The sequence below is a fragment of the Genypterus blacodes genome, unplaced genomic scaffold (genome assembly GCF_046128005.1).
Source record: "Genypterus blacodes isolate CSIRO-AG114 ecotype Tasmania unplaced genomic scaffold, CSIRO-AGI_Gbla_v1 ptg000012l_1, whole genome shotgun sequence".
NCBI lineage: Eukaryota > Metazoa > Chordata > Actinopteri > Ophidiiformes > Ophidiidae > Genypterus > Genypterus blacodes.
In genome coordinates this window covers 7,440,520-7,460,689 of record NW_027466826.1, presented here as the reverse complement: position 1 = coordinate 7,460,689, position 20,170 = coordinate 7,440,520, and the positions used below count along the sequence as shown (strand labels likewise).

Below are 20,170 nucleotides of genomic sequence, written 5' to 3'. Positions count from 1 at the left end.
TAAACTGGACTTCTGGGTTTTCCAATCTCTAAATGTGAATGGAGCTTTGATTATGAACATCTGATTATTTTGGTGCAAGCGCTAGCCATTATTCTGCACCCCCCTCTCATGTATGTGAATGGGTCAGACAAAAATGTAACTATTGCCATGATCAGCTTTGAGTTAAATCCAAATCATTCTACAAAAGGTTGAACATTATCAGCTCCACAAAGGCCGGATCAATATCAAGGGTGTCATATTGGATCGCACAGGTGCACCGGCATGTATTCTTGCTATTTTTGCACCGATCTTTTCATCTGAAGTTGGCTCAAGGTCACCATCCGTCATCCATCCAGCCGTCAGCTCAGTTTGAACAATGCGCTGGGCACGGCGAGTTGTTTTGTTACAGAGTGGAAGTGGAACGTTTCAGGCAGCTGCTGGCTCTGTGAGCAGGCATCTTCCCAGCCTACATGTAGATCCAGGAATCTGCAGGCTGGTTAGATGGTTGTCACATGTCTGGCCCGTCCTCGCCAATACGCCGTCCTCCTGGAAGAGCATCTGGAATTAGAGCAGATGTGTCCGTTGTTTGAAACCTGCTCGCTCACACACAGTAGCACTGGTTCCTACCGTCAGTCTGCAATGTGGAGAGTTTTGGTTCAACATGGACATTACTTTGTAGTGTGTTTGTCTGATGGATCCCCGCCAACTCTAAATGATGATCACAACAACATGGTTCTGCTTGCCTTTGAATGGGGTCTGTGATACATTGGGCTGTCATAAATGGCTATTAATAAACCACTACTAATGTGGGGTATTGAGGATATCAGTATGGGTCAGAGGGTAATGAGCCAAGCAACAAACTGGGCTTTAAAATCTGTGTTGTGATGTCTGTCTTTTAACTCTTACAGTCCCTCCTGTCAGTTTCCAGCGTGTATCGCCACATACAGCAGGAAATGATGGCTTGTTATTATTCTAAATGTAGTTGAAAGTTTCCCTAACTTGATAATATTCTGGTATGATGCAGTAGCCAGTTCTTTTTGATGACCCCTGAATGCTCGTTTGTGTTAACATCAGCGTGACAAATGCATAGCACGCCTTATCATTTGATTTTAATTGCACAGTGATTGATGTTACTAGTGTAAGAACTGCATAATTAGGACAATTTACTGTTGTGCTAATGACTCCAGCATGACTCGCTAAGCATCAACAAATGTGATTAGTGTTTGCTCATCGTACATACAACCATGTATCAAGTCGGAGGCATATTTCTATTGTCACCATTATATATGGATTAATGGCGTCCGTAGGCATCATTGTGTTTATGTAACAGGTTTTATTGCCTCACAGATCAATGAGTTGCTGCGCATATTTGCCCGACAAAGAGGCACCTAATCTTTTATTTACTCTTTATAATCTACCAAATTGTGCATCACCCATCGTGTTGGAAAAGAGTATAGGTAGCTGCACTTCCCCGGAGTGTGTGTGTGTGTGTGTGTGTGTGTGTGTGTGTGTGTGTGTGTGTGTGTGTGTGTGTGTGTGTGTGTGTGTGTGTGTGTGTGTGTGTGTGTGTGTGTGTGTGTGTGTGTGTGTGTGTGTGTGTGTGTGTGTGTGTGTGTGTGTGTGTGTGTGTGTGTGTGTGTGTGTGTGTGTGTGTGTGTGTGTGTGTGTGTGTGTGTGTGTGTGTGTGTGTGTGCTCTGCTGTTTCATGACTCATGGATAATCTAGATTTCAGTCACACCTCCCCTGTCTGTCACTGAAAACACACTTCCTCTCCGTCGCCACCAGCGTATAGGAAATAGGTGTGTGTGTGTGTGATTCTGCAGGGAGTGCGGACATTGATGGAAGTAGAAGTGCGATGAAGTAGGCAAAGGTAATTTGCGGAGAGCTCGTTGCTTCCCCCTCTATTTTCACACTCGTGGCCGACCAGTGCCAAATTACGCCACAAAGTGGTCAGAGTGTTGCTATAGAACACGGGAAAATCAGGTGCTGCAGACTCTCCTTTACCCAATAACCGCTCAATTTATACACTTGTAGTATAAGCATGTAGTATAATTACAGTAATGCAAGCCACTCTCAAAGATTTCTTTCTTATTATCCCGGTTAGACTCACATTCAGTACGTTTAGATGAGCTTTAAGTCCTTTAATTATGCAGCGATTACGCTGTACAGCATTTACGTACATTCAGAGAATCCTGTTTTGATTTCGACTTAATCACCCTTTGCCTTAATTCCGGGACAGACAAATAGTGTGTGAGCGTATGTAAACATAACCACTGTGAACAGGGGCTATGGACTGGTTGTAAGAAATACTTTCACCCAAGCTCAGGAGTCATTTGTATCATGAGTTGGAGGTTGACCTCTGCAGCCCAAAGTTCTCCAGGGCAGCGTTTCCCGTGTAAATGATGTCGCCTCAAGCTGGCTGGATGTAGATGAGAGCAGCCTTTTCAAGTACATTACATTATACTACATTATGAGGTCGATGATGTTCGCTCGGAATTTGCCAAAGCTATGGAGGAGCTTTCTCAATGACAACGCAGTGCCGTACGTCCATTAACAGCCTTGATGAGGAAACTAATAACGCCTTTAAATGACATCGTGGCCTCTGAGGGAAAAGGTTAGAATCTCGCCTGGACTCACAGTCGCAGTTAGACGGTGCGAGAATTGGAGATAGACGTGCCAGGACTGGAGCGACAGGACTCCTGGAGGCCCCGACATCCTTCATTCACGACCTCAGATCAGGCTTGGCGACGCACGCAGCCGAGGTCGCTGAAGGACGATTTATTTTGACAGATGGAATGATTTGTAGGCACTCCATGTGAAAATATTTAACAGCCCGTAGGTCATAATATTCAAGGATGCCTCCGGTGTCGCCATGAACAGCGTGACCTCTTGATTTGTTTGTTTATTGACTGTAAAGCCGTTTGTAGACCCTTTTTTGTCGTCAGTTGCATTCTTCACAGATTGACTCAATTTCCCCCTGTCGTGTCTCTGCAGTGTCTACTGTCTCAGCCCAAATTCTGGGCGGTGGAAGTCACGGCACTTTGTCTCCGAGCAAAGCTGGAGAAGGGGAGCTCGCGGCGAGTGGAGAGGGCCATGATGCAAACGCAGGTAAGCAGCTCTGTGGGTGGGTCGCGTTGTCACGGCGCTCTAAGCTGTTAGAGATTCACCGCCTGCCCTAGCCGCTTCGACATTAATCACCTAAGAGACTGCAAGTTTCAGAGCAATCAGTTTTAACTCTTTGAAAACTAAAAAACACACACACACACACACGCACACATTTGAGATGGTTTCTTTCAGCTGCAAATGAAACGAGCTAATGTAGCATTCATCTCTTGGATGCATCATCATTTCACGTGTCCTTGAAGTGCGCCGGTGTGCTTTCAGATGCTGAGTCTCGCCACACAGCATCTTATGTTGTTTTTCAACTGGAAAACAAACAAATGTGACGCACTATGCAACAAAGCATCCACTTTATGTCCACTTCAAGGATAGAGACCTTTAAAAAAATCTTTTATTAAACGTTTTTGCTGGATAGAGTAAGTCCAGGTGTCAAGCATTGCGTACTTTGCAACATTATTGCTTTGCTACGAAGATGTAAGCATTTGCATATTCAACCAGTCAACAAAACGGTCTGTTACATTGGACGAATCCACGCTGATGAAAGCCGATTCAGTGATTGCATTCCACAGCAAAGCAATCACGGAACCGCTCCCCCCCCCCCAATTGAAAGATTTAGATGTTATTCGTGTCCCTGCGCACTGTTAGATGCAAGTCACATTCCGTGCATAATCCGAGCATTAGCTGCAGATGAGCGGACGTCCAAACCGCTAGTGAGTCCATTAACAAAGTTAAAAAAGTGCTGCAGTGCCTCGCTCGGCTCACGACGGCGGGGAGTTATGAAGTAACCTCGCTCGCCAAACATCCCAGAGCACAAATAAACCCATTAATTTCGCCGCGCGGCTCCAAATGTTATTCTGGATGTTGATCAATAACATCCTTGAAAAACTGAGCACAGACGGCAAAATGGGGTTTTGAAAAATCCAGTGGAAGTCTGGAGTGCCTGGCTGGGTCACGGCACTTTGCTGCGCCCGCGTTGGAAGACATAAAACATGTTGGTTCTTTTCAGGCTGGACTGGCCACTGGAGAGAGAAATTGTAGCTGTAAATGTATTTATCTTCTTCTTCCTCTGTGCTGTGTGTGGTTGCAGTGCATATTAGTCAATGTATTTGGTTCCAGATTTGATTGATTGATTATGTCTGCATTTTCAAGTGTTCTTTGCTGATAAGTTCAATTAGAAAAAGAAGAGAATAAACAAAGAACACTCTGGCCGACTGAGCCGCAGTTAAATGAGTCATTCCCAATTAGTCATTCCCTATATTTGCGCTTATTGAATGTTTTTGCTGATCTTAAAGGAGATGAGATCTTTACCAACTATGGCTGATTTCCATTGTGGCAGCTTCATTAGAGAGTTGCGTTCAGTGTTTAGGCGGTGTTGTTGTGAACGCTCCCCTGTGTCCAACCAGAAACTGTTTATACTCGGGGAAAATAAAAGGAGATTGGTGTTGGTATAAAAAGTGATTCTCTCTCTGTCTATTGGTTCAAATGGTCAGTGTCATGTATTATTGAATTTATAAATGCTTTCCTCTGCACTGGCTGACATTTATCTGCTCTCTTCCTCTGTTAGGTAATAGCAGACCACTTTGAAGACAAGACCTGTCCTGTGACCGAGCGCCTCAAAGTCTTCTACTGCAGCCAAGCTCCACCCAGATGGGCCGTCCAGGTACGGGAGCGCTTTGTTTTCCTCCGTTTCTTACGCGAAAATAGGCCACATTTCAAATCAGAATGTTTTTCATATTATAAACCCACCGGAGCTCGTGCGCTGTGACTAGCACTTTCCTCACATCTGCAGTCCTGAGGAGCGCTGGAATGCAATTTGAAGAGGGGATGCAGCACTTAGGCCAGCGTCATAATCACAAACCACATACCGGCGCGGCCACTGCATCTGTTCCAATCCAGAGTGTCTGATTTGCTCTGCGTGCTCGTCTGACCAGTTTTGGGGGAAAATGTATGTGCCGGTCGCCAGAGAAAAAGAGAGAGAGAGAGAGAGAGAGAGAGAGGTGGCAGCTTAACGACTCAATTGCGCTCAGCATTCTGCACATTCAAAGTAACTTTCACCCAAAATGCGGTTGAGGTTGTTCTGGGGCTTTTTTTTTTTTTTTTTTTTTTTTTGTAAGAAGCCACGGTTAGTTGCTCTGACAGTTCAGTGGGATTCAAGTATGATTTCACCTCATATTGGCAGCAGGCTGATATTTTATAAATGAGGCCCCTGGGCTCATTATTAAGCCGAGAGGAGCGCGGTGCACTCCTGTCTCCCATCAGCTGCCAAAGTGTCACAGTCCAACTGGGTAGCCAAGTGTGTGCACATGCCAAAAAAAATCTGTTTTTGTAAGCCGTGTTTGTCTCTGCGTCAGTAAGGGAAAAGCGTCTTTTTGTAGATGGATGTTTTAGTTTGTGTTGCTGTAGGAACTTCTTTGCCTCACTAGCTGCCGAATCCTGAGCTTGCAATGTTCCAGTCATTCCCACATCTGCCGCTGCTGAATTACCAGGAAATTTGGCCTTGATGTTCCCAGTCCCCAGAGGATGAACCAGAGTGTTTAGGGGTGACACACCTGTACTTCACTCTATCAGGATGAATCTCAGCTCTCAGCACATTTATGTTAGCACCTCCCTCATCATACAGTTGCAGCCCCACTATTGGTAAGCAGGTGTGATCATCATCATTACATCATCAGTGTCCGTCACTCCAGTATTGTATGGCTGTAATAAGCGCTGCAGCATTTGCGCTCCCGGCTACTTGATGAGGTGTTTGACGTTTTGTGTGTCTTAATCATCTTAATCTCCTCCCCTCACAGTGCAGAGGTGACGTCTCTCTGTCAGGTCATTTGTAGCGTTCGCCACGTCTAAGCTGAACGTCTCCAGTGATTTGGGCTGTTCAGAAATGTGTAAAATGAAGCCGGCTGCGAGGCGATAATTTATTCTACTGTGTCATCTGCATTCTAAGAGAAGTGCAGCAGCTCTGCCGGGACTTTGAAGGTGTTCTCGCCTGAAGCTTCACAGCTTCCGCCAGGCCTCTGTAAATATGAATTTGTTCCGTAACCAACTTGCCAGATTTAAGTAAAGGGAACATGCAAAGCATTTGTTCATTAAATCGCTGCTTTAGGGTGCCACTTGAGATGGCGCACAGTTAGACAGCCTCTCTCCCGTTAATTTAGCAAATTCTTGTTTTCTATGAATTGCTCTTGAATGAATTCGCCACCATCTCACAGGAGCGGTACAACACTGCACTAATGATCCTACCAGCAGCTAAACGTAAAGATGGAAAACGTTGAATTGGCAATAAGTGAAAGACTCATCCAAGGGATTGAAGGAGGAGGAAGAGTGCTGAAAACAAGAAAGAGAGATCAGTTGGTGGTGGCGGGGGGGGACATCACCCGAGCTGCATGTAATAACTGATAACGGCAATAAAGCTGGAATTGAGGAGTCCGTATTGCCGCCTGGGGACGGGATGTGGGCCGAGGGAGAGGAGGGTTGCAGCATCCACCGTGATGTGTTTCTGCACACAAGAGAAGTGGGAGGCACGCGGCGCATGTGGCACGCCGCTGAAGGTCATTCAGCAGTGCGTCCGCCGTCACGAGGAGCAATTTCATTATACATTTACTGGGCGCCGGCGTCGCTGTCAACCGAGGCTGTCTTACACTTAACATATCGGTCATTCTGTGCATTTCAGACCAATAACCGCAGATCGCTTGCATTAACGTGGACCATTTCGTAAAGCGAGCTGTAAGTGTGGCGTTCCTCCCTCTAGGCAGCCGTTGGTTTTCATTCATTTTGCGGGACATGCTTTGCCATCGATCAGCGCGGACGGATTCCTCACCTTTTCTTCAAACTTAATGTGTTGTTTTCAAACAGACCCTGCTGGTGCGTTCAGGGACGCCGATTTTAACAGCCAACTACCAAACAGCAACTTTTCAAATGCAACTATGAGCTATTGATCAAGGAACCGTTCTGAATCTGCTCCCTGCTGCATCACATCCATAATGCCCCTTTGACTTAAGTTAAAAAAGAATTGCATAAAAGCAGTCGTTTGTTCCGGGTGATTGATTATTTCCCTTTCTCTCCCCCCCCCCCCCAGTCTCTTCAGAGTTGATTTTCATTGTGTAATCATCATGCATAGTTTTATTTTCAAAGGGAGAGTCGGAGGAATGAATTTAATTTCCATTTCATTATTGCAGAGCATTTGGCTGTGACAAAGTTGGCGACAAAGGCACAAACAGAACGTGTCTCATATCTCTGCTCTCTTCTATCAGGGGGTTGACAACTCCTCCATCGTGCCTGCAATACTTGCCATTTTATTCCAGCGTGTCAGTTGGCAGCTGAACGTGACATTTATTCCTGGGGAATTTGCATTCGTCGCCATCGCCGATTGAGAATGTGTTCACCTGAAGTTCTTGACACGTTTGATTACGGCGTCGTTTTTCTGTCCCGGCACCACTCGCAGCGTGTTCTCTTCACTTCAGGCCAGAACACGAACTCGGAGCTGCCTCGAAATGCTTCCAGTTAGGGGCCATCAGTGTGGGTTAGAGGCAGAGCAGAGGAGTGGAGGACTGGCGCTCATTGTTTTTCCCTCTCCACAGAAACAGCTCGCCAGCCTGCTGACAGACCTCGGCCTCACCAGCTCAGCTCTGCTCATTTATGAAAAGCTGGAGCTCTGGGAGGATGCAGTGATCTGCTACGAGAGGCTGGGCCAACACGGCAAGGTACACACACACACACATAAACACACAGCCAGAAACTCACACTGTTACCCAACTAAATAGACCGCAGAGCAGCATATCACACAAACACACACACAGGTCAAAACAAGTGCACTATACTCTTCGCTGTATGTGTTGGGAAATGCAGCGTTTACCAGGCTGCCTTCAGGTGAAAACAGTTGAACTCAAAGCAGCTGTGACACTTCATTTATACAACTACTTATTTCTGATTAGGCAGCAGGTGTGCGTCCAAATGACAGGTGCACAGGTGTCAAAATGGCTGCATTCCATTTAAATGTGATGACAAAATGCCTGCTGGGGATGAGAGTATCTCTTGTCTCTCTCTCCGCTGGCTTTCAAATACTATAGATGCACAGTCGGCCAAACAACTAGGGGCAAGCGCGCGCACACACACACACGCGTGCACACGCACACGCACACACACACACACACACACTTGGGTCTGTGCCCCGTGGGAGCTCATCCACTGCCTTCCACCTGAGGGACTGTTTGATACCCAGCGCTTCTACGTGGAGACAAACTCATTTTTCACACTCAATATGGCTGCTGTCACCACACACAAGCCCACTCACTCACTCACTCACTGGATGCTCAAAGATGAGTTTGAACCGGTGTTAGATGTCCCTGTTAATGTCTCTTAATCTCCCCGCCCATTTTGTGTACTGCTGCAGTGCATTTGCTTGTTCTGAACGATGTCGAGACTTCACACACCCAAGGCGAGAACCCACATCCACACACACTTATGCAACGTCCAACTGTGGAACGTAATTGGCCTCCACCATTCTTTGTTCCATATTTAATCGAGCTGGCTGACACTGACTTTTGATTTATAAGTGCATCCACCAATCCTGTCAGTTTCAACTTATTTTTTATTTGGTGGAAGGATACCAAAACTTTGAGCCACGTCTGCTAACTTCATGAAAGCCCGATGTGCTCAGACTTTTGCATCGACGCTGCCGCTCGGAGACATCGGGTCACGAGGTCACAGCTCATCTTCTCAGCATTCCCGGCTGTTGCATTCGATTGTAGCCGAGCGAGTAGAAATGAATTTAGTCCGACTCAGTCACAACGTTTCTGTCTGACATGGCGGATGAATTAAGTAAATGTTCACTTTAGGAATAAATCCTGTCTGAATGGGTCTTACGGGGAAATCTGAATGATTTTGCATTTTGCATTTTGCATGTTGAGTGATTGAAATGCGTACAATTTGGATCCATCCACGTATCCAGATCGACATCTCGCTTTTAAAGGTGATCTCTGCTGCTTGTTGTAAATGGAGCACAGTCTTAACTGTAATCTGAAAAATGAGTGTAGTTACATGCATGGCTAATACTTTATTACCCACATCCCCCTGGAATATTAATCCAGCCTAAATAAAGGCTCAGTGGCTTCTTTAATCAAATCAGTCAGGGATTTAATGTTGATGGGTCGGCAATTCAGACTGTAATTGTTCCAACTGTAAGATTTATTGAATTTTTATTGATACATTCATACACACACACTGTCAGTATGGATTTAGCATAGAATGCATGTGATGTTCAGCTATAAGAACCCAAAGGCGCCTCATGAGGGAATACCAGCATGGCTAAGTGATGGCTGTGTGTTTAGTGGCTCCTATGAACTCCTACCAACCGTCTGCATACAAATACACTTATTAACTGCAGATATGCAGACACGGTGTCTGTCTGGAGGCTGATTACTGACCCGCACACCTCGCCTCACTGCTGTCTGTCAGACCCCGAGTGGACTTCTGCAAGCTGCCAGGTCTCTGTTATTGAATTACTGCTTGCTTTGTCTCTCCAATTTGATTACCCAGGTGCTTTTGGCCAATAATAAAAATGTCCCGCTCCCCTCTCATCTTCAACCACGTGCTGTGCGAGTCCCTGCCAACAGTCCATGTTACACAGCCAGCGGAGGACAAAATAACAAAGCAGCCCATTTGTCTGGAGTAGTTTGGTCTCCGTCCAATGCCGCTTTGCTTTTTTGAATAAGAATTTATGCTCTTGTCAGACCTTTGTATGTCGGAATGACAAAATTAACATTTGTACTGGCAAAGGATATTGAATATTATTATAACAATGTAAACAAGCTGCAAAAATATTATGGAGACAAAATCACGTGTTAGTTATTACAGCTCATACATTCTGTACATAAAATACGAGAAAAGAATCTTTCTTGGACTACAGGCAGACATACTGTAGCTGGTTGCGGTAGTGTGTGTTGGTAAGTAGACAATGTTTGGCAGAATATCTCCCCTCAACCTTAATATAAACCAACAAAAAATTCGATTCGAAAACCAAAAATCCAGACGAGGCGACGCAACATGAGGCATGCAGCGCAACCGAGGGTTCTGGTGTCTGGCGGTGGTTTGACTGGTGCACCATGTTAAATCAAGAGGCAGGGATTGTGTAAGAGCGAAAAAACTGCACGCATTCATTATTCCAACCTCACAAACAATATCTTTACTTGTCTAAGAGCAATCCAAAACATGTAGCAGCTTGGTGAGGAGCAACCAGTGCGCTTTACAGTTCACAGGTCATCAACTGTAACGCAACCCCCGAGCTTAATGCGACTCCGTCAAACTATCGTCCTGTGTTACACCTCCGTTTTCCTCTTCCACCTTCCCTCTATGCCGCTCTTCCTCGCCCACCCACCTTTCCCGCAGTCGGAGGAGATTGTGCGTCGCGAGCTGGAGAAGAAGGAGACCCCCAGCCTGTATTGCCTGCTGGGGGACATCTTGAAGGAGCACCAGCACTACGACCGGGCGTGGGAGCTGTCGGGCCGACGCAGCGCCAGAGCCATGCGCTCCAAAGCCCTGCTGCACCTCCGCAACAAGGAGTTCCAGTCGTGCGTCGAGTGCTTCGAAGAGTCCGTCCGCGTCAACGCCATGCAGGTACAACCCACGCTCACGCTCTGTCATCTTAGACAATTGTGACATTTTGCACTTGGTTTCATTGTAATGTATTGGCTCGTGCCCGTGTGTGTTTGTGTGTGTGTTCGTGCAGCTCGGTGTGTGGTTTTCCCTCGGTTGTGCCTACTTGGCCTTGGAGGGATACGAGGGAGCTGCCAGGGCCTTTCAGAGGTGTGTGGGACTGGAGCCAGATGTAAGTACATACACACACCCACCCACCCACCCACCCACCCACCCACACACACACACACAGATAAATGTCAGCAGCTACATCATAATGTAATGGACAAGCAGACAATGCATGGAGAATGTAACAATATCATCAGTCTCTCACTTTATAACTCCCATTCCCCAACAGTTTCTATTGAAGACACGCACACACACACACACACACACAGCCGCCTGCCTGCTGTGCAAAATTTCCTGTCACTTTAAAGGTCTACAGCTGAAATTGGTTCTCACAAAGACATAAGAACACACACAGCAGAATCCACTTGTCCGTGATGATGAGGTCTTCACTGCCATAGTCGCTCATCCCGCCGGCTCTGCCCCCATTTTAACCTCAGTGAATGATTGCTTATGAACATTAAAATGTGTTTTTTTCCGTCCCCTCTGCTTTATCTACATCCTCACTGCATCATTCATGCCCCCTCTACCATGTCCTTCTTTCTATTCCCTCTTTCAGAACGCAGAAGCCTGGACCAACCTCTCCACCGCCCACATTCGCCTCAAAAAGAAGTTAGTGTCCGCGTTCGCCCGTCTCCACACTGACGACGACGCAGAAAAGCGATGGCAGCTAACTCAGATCTGTCTTCTCTTTCCCCTCTGTTCTCCCCCCTGTCAGGGACAAGGCTTATCTCACCCTGCAAGAAGCCCTGAAGTGCAACTACGAACACTGGCAGATCTGGGAGAACTTCATCATCGTGTGCATGGACGTCGGGGCGTTCGCTGAGGCCATCAAGGCGTATCACCGGCTCATGGATATCAGGGAAAGCTACAAAGACGTCCAGGTAGAAGCACCATATACAGCCAATTTGAATAAGCTTATATTTCTGCTCACGCTGAGTAAATGTTTAAAGTAAATCATTAATTGCGCGATAATGAGTTGAAGCTGTAATGGCAAGTTAAATGTTTGGGCGACGCAGAGGGATAGAAAGTCTCAGCTGAAGAGGTTTTGTGTCGCCTGGTTTCCGATCACACTTTGTAGACATCAAAAGACAAACTAAATGTTTATTCCGCTCCGTAATGCCTATTTATCTTCACTCTGGTCACGTGTGCACAAGTGAAACAAACAAAACCAAAAAAAAAGGTTAAAGAAGCTTCACTAAATCGCGTCTCAGTTTTTGCAAACACACCAAGGCAATCAAATAGAAAATTAGCCATTAGCCCCAAATAAACAAGCAGAAACACCCAGCAGTGTTATTTTCAGGATTATTAATTCTATACTTCAGCCCAGTAATAAATGTAATCATGCAGTTTTTGAGCAATTAACTTTCAAGAATGCATTTTGCAGCCCAGTGGGAACGCTTCCTGCTCTCCCTGTCGGCTCTCCTCTGCCCTCATATTGGCAGTTTTTCTCCCAGCGTGTTGCTTTATGCCTGCGACGTCACGGGCAGCTTGCATCCATTAAGATCAGCCGCCGCCACCGAAATCTTCAGGAGTCCTCCTATCTCCACAAAGTGACATTGCATCGGTGTAATTATTGGTGGAGGAAATGATGGAACTTTATTGCCGTTTGTAGGCCCTGTTGTGAACACGGACGTGAGCGTGACGTTCCTGACTTCACTCTGAAGTCCAGGGCCCAGTTTCTGCTCTCCTCAAACCTTTTTTCTCCACATCTGCGCGCCTCTTCACCCGCATACAAGTGCGAAGAGGTCGTTCCCTCAGGTCTAGCTAATTAAAATGTTCCCTTTCCAGGTCTTTTCCCTCGTTAAACTCTTAACAAATATGTCCTGACACGCTTTCCCGACGCACATGTTGACATTTTAAAGCTACTCCCGGCAACGTTTGCACATTTTACAGTCAATGTTTCCAAAGATCTTTTATTTATAGTGATGTCAGTAAACTGAACACGGCACACACTTGTGTGTGTGTGTGGTTTATATCAAAGGATACCAGAGGCACACAGAGAGAGAGCCAACACGGGTGAATCCAGCTTTCTGTGGGCCGAGTTCGCTCTCTCTCCCCACCCCTGCTGCTTAGGAAATCATGAGCAGTAACCATACAAGCACCCAGGCTGAGTAAATTAATGGGGATTAGATTCTCTGCTTTACTCTTCTGTGTTACCGCCCGACTTTCCGATTGAAGCCGAGGGTTTATTTTAACGTCTGCTTCGCCCCGCTGCAGCTCTAATTGCCTCTCTTCCCGTCGCCTCTGCCCGTCTTCTCCCTTAATGAAACCAACCTGCCAAAAACTTCATCTCAAAATGTCCCTTGAAAAAAAGGGCGGCATCTTTATTTCAAAAGGACCCCGGCCATTTTTAGCGCTCTATTTTTAACCGACGCCCGTCTCGCACCTTTTTGAAGCGCGTTCGCCCCGACCGTCGGTGACAGGCGGCGGGGGGCATAATCGCATCACGGTCACATTGTGTTCATCAACATGTCTGCTCCCCCCTCTTCTCTCTCTCTCTCCCCCCCCTTTTGAATTGATCAATGAAATTACTTTAATCACATCAACCTTCTCTCGTATTCCTGTATTGTTCCCCTTCCGTGCGCCAGCTGTTTTTGTCACACAGAGGCGTTAAAGGAGCCGGAGCTTGAAGGACCACTCGGCATTCCGCTCTTATAGAATGTGTAGAGGAATTGGTGACAGAGGTGCTTTGACTGGCTGATGTATTTCAAAGCACACTAAGCGTCACATGGCTGTACTTTACGCCCCAGGGGGTTAGATGAGATATTTAAAAACCCTCCCCTACAGTCCACACACACTCGCATCCTCGCATAAACACACACTACATCCAGGCACTACACAAACAGAATCCCGAGAGACAGAAAACAAGTTTTCCTCTCCTCCATTGTTGTGATCTAAAATAAGACTTCAGAGCCTTTCAAGCCTGTCGCTCATATGATCTGCTTTCACCCGTCTCAATAGGGAGGATATTACTTTTTTGCGCTTAATTTCACACTCGAACCGGATCCGGCAGACTAAGTCGTCCCGTCGCTTTCCACCTGAATATGTCACTTCTCACCAGGTTGATGGACAGCACGGGGAGAGACATCAAACAAAGTCCTATTTATAGAGTTTGCTTCCCTATCCACTCTCCAAAACAGGAAATGTCACATCAAATAGATTGACATTAGAGACTCTCAAAGCTGAAATGACTCACATGAGCGACTGGGAGGCCCTCCTGCATGCTGTTGACTGAGTGAGCGTTCATTGATGAGCTACATCAGCCCCAGTGGTTTACGCACCAGCGCCAGTGTACACAACAGTAGACGCAGGACATATGGCCCGTCAGCTTTCTATCACTGCATCTTCTAGGTTTGTCGGAACGCGAAGCCGTAGATTTTCACCGCTCCGCCGCTGCCCGGTTGATTTATCTTAATCGTCGCGGCGGTGAAAGGCCTCCCAGTCGCGCACACCAAAGAAGCTTGACAGATGGTTCATTAGTCACTGGTGGGAGGTGGAGAACTTACAGATAGCAGATCTCAGCTGGAATCTGGGCTATAAAGGGAGAAAGGGAGAGATGAGGCAGAAAGAGAGGAGGAGGCTGTGCAAAGAGAGTGGCGAGCCGACGCGCGGAGACAAATGAGTGGATCTATCCTCCCCTTTACCCTCCCTGTACATTGTCTCAGTTGCAGACCTCACACACTCGCTTGTGTTACTCTACTTTAAGGGACCCTCCATTGATTACATTCCTGTCTAACCTAAATAAGCCGATTCTTAACCCTTAACCCGGCTAACAGTCTCGCCCCGTGTTGCCAGTTAGAGTCTCGTTGTGTCGTTTTGGTTTAAAAAAAAAAAAATCTACCAAAGAACTCATTGGGGAGTGCATTTATAGTTCATATCAAAGTACGTCTTTAGTCTTTGATATGGCTTTAAAACAACGTGGCCAGATGTGCGACACGTTTCATCTCACCTCTGAGAGAACAACCCAACGGCTTCCTTCCCCGGGGGATTTAGTGCTGACGTCCTCTTTAAATATAAGTGCATCATTAGTAGTTAATTGTGGCACATTGGCATAATTACCATAAACCAGTGAGAGCACGGTGGAGGTAATTTGCAATCTCACGCCACAGGTATTATGGTAAGAATTAAGACCACATTTCACATAAAGCCGCTTATTTTCTGTCCTAACTTCTGTTCATTAGTTTTGTGATGTGCAGAGTGAGATTTCCATTGACCTTTTCACTTTGTCCACAAGCTACAGTCATTGTTGTTTACTGGCAGAGAAGAGGATGTGAACTAATTGCGTATTAGTTGTCACGGTGACAGACTTGCAAACTTCGAATCGATACTGTGGAAATAGAATATTGGAGTTGTTTTAGTGTGGATACCTTTGAACAAATGTAACCCGCTCATAGCATGTACATGTACTATAGTTGTCAAAGTCCTGAGCAGTGTTCTCTTTCCCACCGCAGATCTTGCAGATCCTGGTGAGGGTGGTCGTCGCAAACCTCGCGACGAAAAGCGGGGAGCCGGCCGCATCGCTCCACACCTTCCTCAAAGAGCTCCTGGGCCGGGCCAGTTCCCGGCACAGCAGCGACTCGGAGATATGGCGGCAGTACGCCCGTCTCTACGGTGATGGACAAGGCACCGACCCAGAGGACAACGAAAAGGTTTGGGCAATTGACAGTCATCCCTCTTTCTCAACATTGTTCCAAACGTTCTGGCCATGTCACTGTGCTGTGTCGATGTATCTCATAATGAACTCAGGTCCCTCTTAATGGCTGTTTAGAGGTTCAACAATAACAGATCTGGATCAACACGAACAATTCTGGAGCAGATTAATTGAAAGCTCTCATATTTCCCCATGTAAGATGACTGATGGGGCTTCACATCTAAATGTCATAGGAAATAATTTGTTTTTACGTTAATAAGCTCTTTAGCCCTGACCAAAGCGTGACACGTGACCTCGCCCCCTCCGTGGCCACGATGGCTGAAATGCCGCGCAATTTGTCATCTACCAAGCCGCCGTCACCCAGTTTGACTTCTGAAGTAATGACGAGGTTTCCTGTGGTTTCCAGGCGCTGCAGTTTCTGTCCAAAGCCCATCACTGTGAGGTCCAGGCGGGAGGCTGGGAGACGGACCGTGAGCTCTTCAAGGAAGTGATTAGTAAAGCCTTAAAGATGGGCCAAGGTGAGAGCACGGGCATACGTCTTATCCCTGTTATTTTTTCCAGATGATTCTACGGGGTTAACAAGCATCGACCCAACACCAGGTGGATTAGTATTCAGGTTAATAAGGGAAGAAATGAGGATGAATGTAAATACACTCTTAGCTCTCACGTAATTGGTATGGCATTGGAGTTGGAATTGAAGTTGTTGATGTTTATGTTCCTCTGAGGATCATTTCTAACATCCTTGTGCACCTTCTAGCATCACCCATCAGTTCCAGTTTCCCTCTGCGCGCACACACAGAAATCCAATGGCAGATTGCTGTCGAGTTTACATTTGCACAGCCATGCTCCCCAGAGGATGAGCCCTTTGTTGTTTTCTTAAAGGCTGTCAGCTTTCCCATTGTTCTACCCCCAAGGACAAAATCCGCACATACAAGCAGTGCCGCGTTCCAATAGTTAGATCGCTGTGCGTGCTCCCTTGAGGATACGCCTTTTATCCCCGGCTTCTCAGGTATAGGGTGGAGGGGGGATGGAGGGATGGAAAGTGGGAGGAGAAGGCAACGATGTGTCCTGAAGCCTGATTGGAGCTTGTTAATCTTCGAAATTTCCACACGGTTTCATTACAGCAGAACACAAAAAAAACGTTGAATTAAACATCAGCGGAGCAGACATGAGCTAACATGACTAGAATAGCAATGTGGCCATTGTTTGCTGTGTGAATCGATTGGCCAGTTACTCTCTCTCTTTAGCTCTACCTCTCTCTCTCTCTCTCTCTCTCTCTCTCATGGCGTGTTTAAGATCTTTGTTTTTACTGAAAATGAACACGATACACAAACACACCCAGATATCCCAGAGGCTCCTCTTGGTCTGTTATCACATACCGCCACCGCCGCGTTGGCAAACTCTTGCATCACTTACGCTCTCTAGCAGATACGGAGCACCGCGTGCATCCCACAGGAGTTCATTATGCTTGTTGAATCCAACGGCGACACTCGCTTTCATTTCGGCTCCGGGTTTTGGTCCAAAGTCCAAAGAGAAAACGCTTGAAAGTTCTTTGGCTTGATCGATGTTCCACTCACTTCAGCGACCGCTCATTTGGTTTGTCTCAACCCATTTCATGCTGGGCGCACATTGAGCCCGTTTGAGATTCTGTGCAGGGAGCAGCTATCTATGAAGGCACCAGCCAGGGCCAATGGACCGGTGAACCGAAACAATGAAAATGACTCAACGTTGCAAAAAGATGCAATTTTGAATTTCAGGGGTTTACATCAGACGGTGCCACTTTAACTCTTAAATGGAAATATGGAAATAGTCACCAAACTCACTTTGGCTCCTGTAATCGCAGCTCTTCTTTTAAACAAATCATTTAAAAAGTGTTATTGTGGGTAGTTGGTGTACCCCAGATAAATATTAAATGAGCTTCTAATCTTTAAATCTGTTTAATCTGAGCTTCTTGTGTCACCCAGCAACAAGGCAATCATTTCCCCTATGCGGTACATGATTTTTAGATGTTGTTTGAGAAGTTTTGTGGCCACAGAAGTTTTGTGGGAGGACTACATTTCATTTGTGAGGCTTTTGGTGTGTGAAAATGTAGCATCGGCTTCACAGATCTTGAATATATTGAATACGGATTGGTTCAGTTTCAGTGTATTAGCGTTTCATCAAACCCCCATTGCAAAGCCCCAGTGTGCAGATGCAATTGTGCCGGTGCCTCCACCCTGTTTCCCCCCAATCCCACTCTGTGCCACAGTGGGCGTTGACGCCGCATCTGCAGGAATGACAAGACTCCGGCCAAAAGAAGGCAAAAAGAGCAGATAAAGCCGAGCAGGAGGGGAGCCGCTGTCGTCATAAATCACAGCAGGTTGACCTTTGCAATCGCAGCTAAGGTAGAGAAGAGCTGCACTGCCGGCGCCAAAAGCCAGAGGAAGCGCTGATGTTTTTCCACTCACAGCGTGCAGAAAGAAGATAAAAGCTGTCCTGTTAGACAGTGAGATGGAGGAGGGTAACACTGCTGCGATATGCTCCATCAATATTCTGGCTTCAGGCGTCACCTTACCTATTGTCTGTGTTTAAGCAGTAGTGACTGTATCTCAAACGTGTGGTGCCCCATATATAAAGATTTTAGTGATTTATTGACTTTTCCTGACATGTAACAGTATAAAGCTGACCGACCCAATTTACATCCTAGTCTTTTTTAACCAAGATAAATGGAGAGTACAGATGAATTGGTGTACAGCCTCAGTTACAGTACATGCAAGTCTTTGCTCTGTATGACCATGAAAATGACGAAGCGGCCGCCGCCTTCTTCTCTCTTTCAGTCACCATCAGCTGCAGCAAGACGAAGAGCAATCCTAAAGAAGCTATTCAGATGCTCTCCTCCACCCGCCTCAGCCTGAGGAGTCTGGCCACCAAAGCAAAGGTACGATCCACCAGAAACGGCCCTCAGCCCGCCGCTCACTGCTTCACACTTTCCAGATATGGCTTATGGTTGTACGAACCAAAGGCGACCTGCAAGAAAATGCTTAGATTTACTGCCTCCAGGATTCTTAGGCCCATTACAAAATAAAGAGTGACACATAGATCATATTAGTGTAATAAAAATGTTGTCATCACCCTTAAAAGTGCAATTATCGTCAGGGTTGAACCTATTGAAACTAAAACATTAGCTCAAGACATAAATGTGAGTTTCAGCTGTTTCAGTCTGTTTGTTTTATTGCTAACACAGCTGACAACACGAGCACTAGATGTCTGCTGAGTATTTCATGAAAAGGAAAATCTAGCCTGAATTATCCCCCAGAATGGCAAAACAAAGGAGTTATCGGCATCAGCAACCGTGGCAGCAGGGAGTTTGAAAGCTTAAAGAAGGCGAAGCCGGGCTGACGCACGACCTGATCCAGAACACAACAGCTTTAAATTATGAGGCTGAACTTGTTCCATGAGCGTCACTGAGCAGAGATGAATGGAGGACGTGGAGATTTACGTGTTTGTGGACGTAGCTGCTTCTTGCTGCGTGATACACAGTCAGGAATTCCTTTGGGGTTGCGTCAGTAGATCACCCTCGGACTAGACATGCATGACAATGTAAAAGATGCTGTCAGGGCTTAACTCCCTAAAACAATAGAATCCCATGCTTTAAATATCCCTGTACATCAAATGACATTCATACAAAATGTCTCACCTTCTTCATCTTTACTCAAAAAGATTTTATTTACACAAAAGATATAAACTATTTTTGTATTAGAAAGGACATTTTTTAACCCTTCCTCTTTGCATTTTTCCCTTCCAGCAAATGCACACCGACATGGCCACAGGTCAGATCCACACCGAGCTCCAGAACGTCGTCTCCACATTGGAGCAACTAATCATCGAGCTGCAAGAGTTGGGCGAGAAGCTGCGTAGCCAATCACAGTGATTGCCTTAATAAAACAAATCATGATCTTCTCACGCTGAGCATTTCGTCTGAGAGTTGGGCTGTGTTCAGACCTACTGTAGCTCGTTTGGAACCCTTATTCCGAAACCTGTAGTGTTCACCTCCCCAGGTCGGTTTGCTTGTATATCTGTGAACCCTTCGCAAACGCAATCGGGTCTCGACCACATCAACCAGAGCGAGACCGCCTGGCCGGTCTCGACCCGATTGCAATCGCTCCACCGAATGCAATCGATTGATAACACGATACAACTCACTTCCTGGACTTAAAAAAAAGTTTACAGATATCTAGGCTTATAAATACCAAAGTAAATGAAGTGAACATGTGGTTGTTCCTCCATAATGTTATGGTGTGAACACAAATCCAATCAAAGAAAACAATTGAACGAACGACAGGTTTGAATACAGCCCAGAAATGTAAAGCCAGAGGAGCAACTATACAATTGTTTTTATACTTGATATCAATTTCAGATGTATACATTGAACTCAAGGTGTCAACTATTAAAAAGTTGACAGTCTTTGATGCTCGTTTCCTGTTTTTATTACTATTCTTAATAAGCAAAATCATCCTCATTTTCTGTCGCATTAAATGAAAAGTGAACAGGCTCATGAAATTTGCCTTCATTCCAGGGTTGAGGGAAAGTAGATTAGCATCAATTTCGAGAAAATAGTACAAAAGATTTATAGCCACGTCCAGTCTAATATCCTTCTGTTTGGTGAGTGAGAGAGACTCACACACA

At 46.0% G+C, this 20,170-nt stretch overlaps 1 protein-coding gene across 1 annotated transcript in view; it reads left to right on the top strand.

Annotated features, from left to right (window-relative positions):
- Positions 1–19,948, top strand: part of ttc27 (tetratricopeptide repeat domain 27) — a 45,747-nt gene extending 25,799 nt beyond the window's left edge. The window contains exons 10-20 of the mRNA XM_076166422.1: positions 2,974–3,087; positions 4,664–4,759; positions 7,674–7,796; positions 10,480–10,707; positions 10,820–10,918; positions 11,411–11,463; positions 11,570–11,735; positions 15,306–15,503; positions 15,912–16,023; positions 18,322–18,422; positions 19,290–19,948. Of these exons, the coding sequence (XP_076022537.1) occupies positions 2,974–3,087; positions 4,664–4,759; positions 7,674–7,796; positions 10,480–10,707; positions 10,820–10,918; positions 11,411–11,463; positions 11,570–11,735; positions 15,306–15,503; positions 15,912–16,023; positions 18,322–18,422; positions 19,290–19,415 (1,416 nt within the window). The 3' untranslated portion in view covers positions 19,416–19,948. The remainder of the gene's footprint in view (positions 1–2,973; positions 3,088–4,663; positions 4,760–7,673; positions 7,797–10,479; positions 10,708–10,819; positions 10,919–11,410; positions 11,464–11,569; positions 11,736–15,305; positions 15,504–15,911; positions 16,024–18,321; positions 18,423–19,289) is intronic.
- Positions 19,949–20,170: the final 222 nt, after the last annotated feature.